Source organism: Podarcis pityusensis (assembly GCF_964106645.2).
Source record: "Podarcis pityusensis genome assembly, chromosome: 1".
NCBI classification, from domain to species: domain Eukaryota; kingdom Metazoa; phylum Chordata; class Lepidosauria; order Squamata; family Lacertidae; genus Podarcis; species Podarcis pityusensis.
The window spans coordinates 65,199,704-65,209,763 of record NC_138028.1 but is presented as its reverse complement, the minus strand read 5'-3'; the positions used below and the strand labels follow the sequence as shown (position 1 = coordinate 65,209,763).

At 39.2% G+C, this 10,060-nt stretch overlaps 1 protein-coding gene across 1 annotated transcript in view; it reads right to left on the bottom strand.

Annotated features, from left to right (window-relative positions):
* Nucleotides 1-328: 328 nt before the first annotated feature.
* Nucleotides 329-10,060, bottom strand: part of ELP4 (elongator acetyltransferase complex subunit 4) — a 149,791-nt gene continuing 140,059 nt past the window's right edge. The window contains exon 10 of the mRNA XM_080983751.1: nt 329-1,728. Within this exon, the coding sequence (XP_080839877.1) occupies nt 1,597-1,728 (132 nt within the window). The 3' untranslated portion in view covers nt 329-1,596. The remainder of the gene's footprint in view (nt 1,729-10,060) is intronic.

The following is a 10,060-nucleotide window of genomic DNA, read 5'->3' as shown; positions in this document are numbered from 1 at the left end:
TCTGAAACTTTATTTTGAATAGATTTTAAAAAGGATTTGCGTCTTTAGAAATAGTAAAAATAAAAAATAAAACAGACATATCTTTGAAAAAGAAAGAAAAAAACTCAATTGTTACCTCTAATGAAATAGCGGGTGACAAAACAGTAGTCTTTTTGATTTTGATCAGAAAAATAAACTGGTAGTGACAGGATATGATGGATAGATTTGACATCCTGGCAAATCACTGTCATTGATTCAATTATTCTAATTCAGAATAAAAGCTGTATACAGTGTGTGTTTATGGTACAGTGGATTTTTTTAAATGATTGACATTCATCACATTAGACAGTTTTAAAAGCTATGTCTCCATTTTACTCACAGCGTTATAAAAAGTAAATCATTTAACCAACACTTTAGTTCCAATCCCATCAAAATACATTAACATTATTATGGTAAGCATTTAAGGTTTTGTGGGGAGCATAATTCAGCCCAACTCTATAAAATGACAGTTTAAAGACCTAAGTTTCAATCCAAAATGAACTTAGTGGAAAGTTCTATCAAGGCTAATTCAAAATAGAACTATACAGAAAGTAATTTTCAGGTCCCACTTGAAAACCATTTCCAGATAGCCACCTATTCACATAGTTTGTACATTAGTTCTAATACAAATATGCAAATCTTGCTGCTGATAAATATTTATACATTTTACCTAGGGAAAAATTCATATGTTTACAAATAGTATATACAGAATAGTATGGAACCCTGAATTGGTTTTGTTTTCTGCTGCTCTGTAGACTTCTTTCTATGATATGTCTTCCCTAAGCTCCAATGCACTCCCCTGGTTTTCTAGCATTAATGTAGCTGTCAGTTTGAATTTCAATCTTGAATAATATCTGCTGACATAATTTCATATTGCTGACTTTAGTTGTTTAGGATTACTGTTTTGAACTATATTGAAAAGCAATTCTTTGTATATGTTTAGTAAGTTTCACTCAAGCAATTTAATATATTTATTAGCCCATAAGGCAAAGTAATTATCTATAATGTATTTTACCATGAAAAATATTTTACCATATTACTGATAACAGAATAGGTGGAAAATACACAGAAATTTAATGCTTATAGTATATATGGTACTAAATAAGGTGTCATTTTTAACGATGTTTTTCTAGGGCAATGATTGTCTGATATTAAAATAACCCACTTTTAAAAATATATGATTTTATTTAATATACATAATTTTGATATACAGCATACAATAGTTGTGTTAAACATGCAAAGTGTAATTCTTTCATTTCTCATTCATTATCTGAACTGTAGTAATAACAGTAAAGTTGATGGCAACAGAAAATTCTGCAGCTTCAAAATGGCAACATATTTTACGTCTTTAAAATGGCATCAGAATATAGGATGTGTTTGTTAACTGTAGAAACATCCAATAAAACATTTGCAAATTTTTTTTAAAAAAAAATGGCAAAATAAGGCACACAGCTTGCAATATATATATATATATATGACTACTGGGTCACAATCATTAAGAAAAATATTTACATAAGTCATTAACAGTCATAATTAGAGTGTCATATAAATCGGAGTGAAACTGCTAAGTAGAAATCACTAGAAGTCCAGGTGCTTCTTGCCTATGGCCATAGCAGTACATCCTGAGCTCAGCAGTTTGGCAGATTCTGCCAGATCCTGTTTGCTTGTGCGGCTCACTGTGTCTGACAAGTCTGGAGGCAAATGCAATTGCTATGGCAGGAGATTTCAGGGAGTGGGGGGGGGGGGGAGAGAGACAGAGAAGAGAAGAGAGAGAGATGAGAGAGAACATAGTTGTAATTAGATTTGCTTTGGATATTACACATTTAAAAACATAGTACTATTCCCTGCCAGTGAATACCTATTACAGCATAACAAATACATATTAGAACAGTTTTCAAAAACCAAATTGTCAGATTCTTTTATTTCATATATTGAGCTACAAGATACTGGAATTTTTCAAATCAAATTCAGCTTTCTTCATCAGTACGTTCAGAATAGAAATCAAAGGCCAAGACCCAAAGAAATCAAAATTACCCCCATGAGTCCCAAAGGGGTATTTACACTGCAATCCTAGGCATGTTTACCCATGTGTAATTTCCTGAATCCAATGGTAGGTGCATACAGAAATGCGGCCTTGTAATGCAATTCTAGGCATGTTTATTCAGAAGTAAGTCCCACTTACTCAATGGGCTTACCTAGTATAGGATTGTGGCTATTTGTGGAGGGCCTAAGCACTAGTGAATTCAATGAGAATTGTTTCTGAGTAGACATTTATAGGTTTGCAGTGACTTGTTTTTCTCAAACAACGTTCCTGCTCCTATACCAAATGGCAAATGGTGTTCCAAAAAAAAGGTCCAAAATTTCACTGAGTTAGTACAAGTGGTTTCCATGAGCCAAAGCAGATCTTTGATCCAAGCTTACATTTCCTGCATTTATTTTGTTATCTCCAGAGACCTCGTCTCCTACATCTTCTGTCTCCCATTAAAAATAACTAATTAGTTTGAACAGTTCTGTATGCCCAAGGGGCTTTGCATTTTTTGAAACAGCGTCTCTTTGATGCCACACGGCAAGCCACTCTTGAAACTGAGGGGACTCTCAAAAGCAGATTGTGACTTAACATGGAGGCAAGTTATTTAATGAAAAAAAGGCCAAAATTCCTGTTGTGTGTGCCTAAGCATCTGGGTACATTTAGAGTAGCTCTTTGGATCCTCGCCAAAGTATATACTGTGAACAAAAATAAATTATACATATTGTGTGGAATACACCAAGTGGTCTATTCATCCACAAGACTTTCCCCCGTCTTCTCCCCTTGTGAATCACTAAAACCATTCTGGGTCACCCCAGCTCTCCAGAGCAGATTTAGGGGGTACATGGGGGGCACAGTCCTGTTTCATACCTGTTGCATGCCTGCAACAGCTAAGCTGAATCCCACCCATTATTTTAAACACAACAGTCAACACAAACACAATAATCTTCACAACAGAGAGACAACTGTTTTCAGCTAACAATGAAACATTTCATTTCTTATTAATAGTCTTTTTGCAAGGGGAGCTAACATGGTATCCTCCAGCCCAGAGTGTTTGGACTACCACTTCCTTAAGTTTCAGCTAACATGGCCAAAAGTAATGGATGATGGGAATTGTAGTCCTCAACATCTAGGCACGACATTGACTATCCCTGGGCTCTTAGAGTGTTACGTTCTGTGTTGTGCAACCCTCTACATGTCTATTCAGAAGCAAGTCCTATTGAGTTCAGTGGCACTTACTCCTAGGTAAGTATGTAAAAGACTGCAGCCTAAGTAACTTAAACTTTAAAATGCCTGTTTGAAACAGCAAGTGCTGTTAATAATCACAGTGTTAAACTCATACCAATGATGAGGAAACTTAGCAAAGATGTTAGATAGATTAGTCCTGGAGCTGTATTGATATAGTCTTCTATTAAGACATTTTCTGGGCTTCTCTACTACTACTCAGTAGTGTATGAGTTGTAATTTGCACTCATTCCAAGCCAGTAGTTATTTTCTCTTTTTTAAAAAAGGATTAACTTTTATCAAGAGTATTTATAAAATGGGACGTTTGTGTGTTCAGGTTTGACATAATTAATTCACCCGTTTGCAGTTCATGGCTTCCTACTGCAAAGCACTTCCTACTTCTTCCCATGAACAGCCACAACTATGATGAAATTGATTGCTACTGCTATTTATTTCTTTAGCACCAAGAGTCCTCTAGGCTCTATGCAGGCAAAATGTGGTTTGAAATGTAAAGTACATTGGGGCAAAATAGCCACATATATACTGAAGGGGTTGGAACTGGCAGTGACTGATCAGGAAAAGGATCTTGAGGTTCTAGTGGGTAGCTCAATGAAAATGTTGATTCAGTGGCAGCTGTGATAAAGACAAATTCTACATTAGGGATCATTAGGAAAGGGATTGAAAATAAAAAGGCCAATATTGTAATGCCTTCATGCAAATCTATGATGCAGACACACTTGGAATACTGTGTATAGTTCTGTTCACCCCTATTGTGGAGTTAGAAAAGGCTCAGAAAAAACGGAAGCCAAAATGACCAGGAGGAACTCTCCTATGAGGAAAACTGACAACAGAATGGCAATGTGTCAGGCAACCTAGTTGCTCCAAAGTGCCCTCTTCAGCACTGTGGAGTTTGCATTGCTCTTCAGCATTGAGGTATTGAGGACCATGAAGCAGACTGGATGCCAGGTGGTGTACAACCTATCATGAAGATAACACAATATGCATTCGAGCATACAATCGTGTCTACTTCACGGCAGTGAGGACAGCAAAGGAAGCACACTTTGCTGCCTCCATTGCAATCTCAAATACTTGTCCAGCAGAGCTATCAACAGTATGCGTTTGTTAACAAAATTACATGACAAGTTTCCAAGACACACTGAGGATAACATTGCTCACCTCTTTGAAAATTTGGACACCATTGTTGTAACCAGTTTTAGCTTTTGAGGCCTCCTGAGAACATGGCAAAGCGCTTGTAGCTGTTTGGCTGACTTTATGCCCTTTTGCCCCACAGCTAGTTGTGGGGAATAGGGGTGTTGCCCAGGTAGATCCATCTTGTGGGAAATGCATCATTATGTGAACAGCACTGGACAACCATAAGGCTCCCAGGCAGTTACATTATGGCATGCTGCAAGGTACCATCTTGTCCCCAAAGCTATTTAACATCTATATGAAGCAGCTGGGAATAGTGATTAGGGGATTTGGAGCATGCTGTCATCAGTATGCTGATGACACCTAGCTCTATTTTCCCACTACATCTGATTCAGGTGTGACTGTGCAAATAAGTGCAGTGGCGAGCTGAATTACCTGAATCTTGATAAGACAGAGGCCTTGTGGGTAGGTGGTTCCTGAGTTTGGAATTTAGGCAATTGCCATGTAAGTGCTCCTTCACCCGTGGATGTCACTGAAGGCCCAAAAGGTGACAGTAGTTAGGGGAACATTTTTTCAGATTCAGATGACATGCCAACTGTGGTCATTCTTTGATAGGGATGGTCTACCCCAGGCATAGGCAAACTTGGCCCTCCAGATGTTTTGGGACTACCACTCTCATCATCCCTGACCACTGGTCCTGTTAGCTAGGGATGATGGGAGTTGTAGTCCCAAAACATCTGGAGGGCCGAGTTTGTCTATGCCTGGTCTAGCCACAGAGACCAGATTACTGTCATGCGTTCTATGTGGGGGCAGAATGCAACAGGTAGGTTGTTAATTGGACATTCCTGCTGCAAGTATGTGACACTACTTTTAGAAGAACTGTAGTGGCTGCCAATTTGTTACCAGACCAGGTTTAAAGTTTTGATATTGGTATTGACCTCAACACTTTAAATAACATGGGACCAGGTTATCTGAGGGAACAATCTCACACACAGCCCTGCCTTGTCACTCATTTCTTCCTGGTTGTGCAGCAGCTTGCTGAAGTCTGTCTGGTGGCAACCAGGGGGAGGGCCTTTTCTATTGTGCCCAGCCTAAAGAATAACCTCCTGTCTAAGCAAGGCAGGCAAAAGCAGACACCAAAATACCAACTATTCATGCTACTAGTGATTTCAGAGACAATAATGACAGGTTTATGGAGTACACTGAATAACAAGGATATATCATTTTGGATTGAGAAAGTTCTGTTAGAATGTCAGCACTGGGATGGACCTTTTAGCACTTCGAAGAGACAAAAACCAAGTCTATTTATGCTCAAATAATTTATTCTATTCCACCAAAGGAAATGGAGAAACCTACTCTCAAGAATGGATAGTGTATTTTTCTGCTAAAGGAAAAATCTACTGCTTTGGGTGCAAACTTTTCTCCAACCTCAACTACAGCTTTAGGTTCTACTGCATTTGATTATTGGCATCACGGTTATCTTGTTCAAGCCCATGGAAACTAAAAATCATGTGAACCCTATGCTAGCATACTGAACAAGAAAGCATGGTCAAATGCTCACATCAAAACTGGAATAAATGAATTCATTTTCATGCTTCAACTTTGGACACATTTGCTAGACCAATTTCATAAAGTTAGCAAGGCACTCCAATGTTCGCAAATTTCACTGAGCACAACTGCAAATATTTACAGCTTACTATTGCAGTTTGTATCAAACACTTGGGCTAATTTACCACATTTACCAGATGTAGAGTACAAGACATCAAAAGAAGGCAGAGAATATGGGAAAACCCAACAATGATGGGCATAGCCAGGATTTATGTTGAGAGGGCAGGTTTCATGTTGGGGGGTGGGGGGGGAAGAACCTCAGTTAAGTATTTTTATTGATTTACTTAATCTTGGGGCAGCTGTCCCCCTTGCTGCACCCATGATGATGGGACTAAATCCGAAGCTTTAGGCAAACCTTTTCCATGAGACAAGTTTAGGATAAATTCATTTATCCCTGTAATTGATGCTCTTGAAGCTAACCTAGACAGAAAAGCAGTAAAGGAGTGTAGCTGGCAATTTTTAATTTTTGGTGAACCCGCAAGCAACCAAGGAACAGATTCACAATGGCATCAAGATGTTAATGCAAGAGTATCCAAAGGATGTTGACCTTAGCACTTCCACCCGTACATCAAATGAGCTCACTCTGAAAATTAATATTTCAGCCACCAAGATATGTATCAAATAATATTCTAGGAGAAAATTAGGACAGTTTTTCTTTTCAAAAGTGGAAGCAATTTTCAGATTGTTCCAGTGTTTAATGGTTACAAACTGCACTTGTGAAAGATCGTTTTCTAGACTAAAAAGGATAAAGAATGATCTATGATCAACAATGTCCTAAGATCAGTTGTCTGATCTAAGCATTCTCTGTATAGAAAATGATAAACTGTGACTTACTGATTTTAATGATATAATTGATAAGTATGAATCCAAAAGAGCTCAAAAGAATCTGTTCTGACTTTTTATATAGTGTACTGTTATAACATTGCTATGATTCCCCTACAAATGTTCTGTGCGAATGTCTTCATTAATCCCATACTTTTGTAAATTTATTAAAGATTATGCAATTATAAAAGATTATACAATGATAAAATGTTTTTATTTTACCATTGTATAATCTTTTATAATTGTAGATATTTAATAAGTTTTAAAAGTATGGGATTAATTAAGACATTCACACATAACATTTGTATATCAGTGCTAAAATTTCAGCAATAGTAGATAAAGACGAGAACAATGTTTTATTTCTCATGATCAGATACTATTAAGTTTGGGCCTCCCAAGGTCTCCTAGGCCAAAGCCTCCAGTTGCTTTAATCCAGGCCTACCTACAGAAATTCATAGTCCAACATCAAGGAGGATGGCAAGAATGCCCCATCATGACCTTCTGGAATTGCCCGTGTAGAAAGAACAGAAATACTGTGAAATGGTGCCTCTAAGTTTAAGATGCTCGTATTAATCTACAAGGCCCTTAACAACTGGGTCCCAAATACCTTATGGACCACTTGACTCTTTACATCCCTGCCCAGACTTTGGGCCTTTGTTAGTGGTTCCCTCGTGGCTTGGATGCACTGCTTGTATCCATCAGGAGCCACGTGTTCTGCACTGTGGGCCGTATTCTATGGAACTCCCTCCTAGAATATTATGGTTGACAGTAATGAAGGCTGCTGAGAGTTCCTGCAGAACCAATGGGGGTGGCACTCTAGGGTGACTAAAGCTGTCTCTGTCCCAAAGCCAAATTGAAATGATACTCTTTATCATCCAGAAATACTTGGTGTTGGGTTGCTCCCACTTGATCAAGCACTTACTCTAGAATAGTAGACTGGCTGGAAATGTATTATTTTGATGTCAGGATACAGCTTTTTAAAAAGCAACTTCACTACTGCCTTTTTCAAGCTCAACAGGCTCACACCTTTTCACAAGGAAGCATTTACCACTTCAGCCACTCACTTGGCCACACCACCTCGGGTAGATTACCTTAGCCAGAAGGCAAAGGGTCACGTACATACATGGTCGAACTGACTTCTTCAAGAATCCTGCCCACATTCTCAGGTCATACTAACGGAAAAGTATTCAAGACCAATGGGCAAGTAGGTAGGTACAGTGGCGTAGCGTGGGGGGTGCAGGGGGTGCCGGCCGCACCGGGCGCAACATCTGGGGGGGGCGCGCTCGCACTCGCAGCTCTCTGCCCCTACCTGGCTCACTCACTCTCTCTCACTGCAGTGCTGGCTGTGCGAATCCGATCCGAGCCGCCCACTGTGGAGGGGGTGGGTGCCAGGCGTGCGGTGCGGAGAGAGAGCGAGGGACTATCTGGGGGAGGGACAGTGCAGCGGCCGCCCAGCGCAGCGCTGAGCGCGGGAGAGAACCACACCAGACCAGCCCAGGCAGCAGCAAGAAGAAGCTGGCAGCGGTGGCAGGTTAGGGGTTAGGGGGCGCAAATTACTTGCCTTGCCCCGGGTGCTGACAACCCACGCTACGCCGCTGGGTAGGTACATTTACTGACTCTGCTTTAACTGTGGCTTCCAAGTTGGAATGGATGTGAATGGCTTTATCCACAAAGTGCTTTGCAAATTGGTCACAGCAGGTCATTGAGTTGTCCCCTAATCCTCCACTCTCCAATAACAAGGTGCAAATATCCCTTAACCACTTGGAATACCTCTGCTAGATAGCCCTGAGGACAGAGCTCCTGACCATATTGGTTGGATTCATCGTGAGTTGCTCTAGTCATCACTCCTGTTGTTTCATCACTTAAAGCTTCCAGGACCACAGAGAGACAACTTGGTTCTACTAACAGGGAGAGGATGTTGAGGGGTGCTTGTGTCATTTGCTCAAGCAATTTCCCCCACTACAGAGTTTGACTAGATACTTGGCAGAATTGCCTACAGAAGTGACAGAAGAATCTTCAAGCCACCTTGAGCAATCAAAAGGTATGTATGAGAATTAATACAGTTAAGGCCTTTTCAAGCATACCTTTTTTCTAGCCATCTTTTCCATCTGGAATATTATAGTAAGATTAAAATAAAATATAATTTAAAACACAGTATATTAAACCATCCACTTAGTTTGCCAAACACACTGCTTGTTCTCAGTCATTACAGAAACAAAAATAGGTGTCATTAGATTGAGTTGAGCAAATGAGTAGCTCATATGAAAGTTAGACGACTGGCCAATGCATTTCCAAAGGATCTTATATAAAGCATCTTTGAGAGTTTGTGAAGTGTTAACTTCAATATATTCAGTGCCCTACAATCTCAGAGGGTTGGGCTTGAGTTGCGATTCAATGTATACCTACTTGGGAGTAAAACCCAATGAATTCAGTGAGACTGACTTCTTGATAAACAAATGTAAGATCAGGCTGTTGAGCAGAGTTATTCCTTTATGCATGATATATGCCCCTCTGATGTAGTCTCTGTTAAAAAGGGGAGTGGGGTGTTAAACCCCTTGCCTGTGACTTGGAGTGAGCAGATACATAATAAGAGAAGGGCTCTAATAAAGCATTTGATGTTCACACCGGGGAGAGGTGCGCTCATTTGGTTAAAACTTTTTTTTTAATTACTTCAACTTAAAAAACACAAAGGTAGAAAAAGCAAAGGAGATTGCAGACCTATATCTCAATATGTGGAACAGAAGCAGCAATTTGCTTAGAGGTAGCAACAATGCTGTGGCAAAATAAATCTTGAAAGAAACAAAATCTAAATGGTCTTCCATTAAAATATAAGGTGCTGATATAGTAAAGGCTATATTTTTGTCAGTGAACTTGTGAAACAAAAATAAACCATGGTCCTTCCAACTCTACAATTCTATGATTCTATGAAATTGCCATTAAAACATACTTTGAAGGAATATGAAAGCGTTTCGTTTTTAAAAAGTTTTCACATTTGTCCAGCTCAGACCAAAACACAGAACTTTCTCTACTTAATTATGATTAGTTTATTCAGACTAAAGCAGAGTTCTAACAATACAATGAACCAACAATCAACTAAAAAGGAAATGTAAAGAGATTTTGTTTATATGAATATTTCATACAGAGGTGTGTGCATAACTGCACATTTATGGGTTACTGATATACTTTATTTCTTTAATTTAATGACAAGAATAT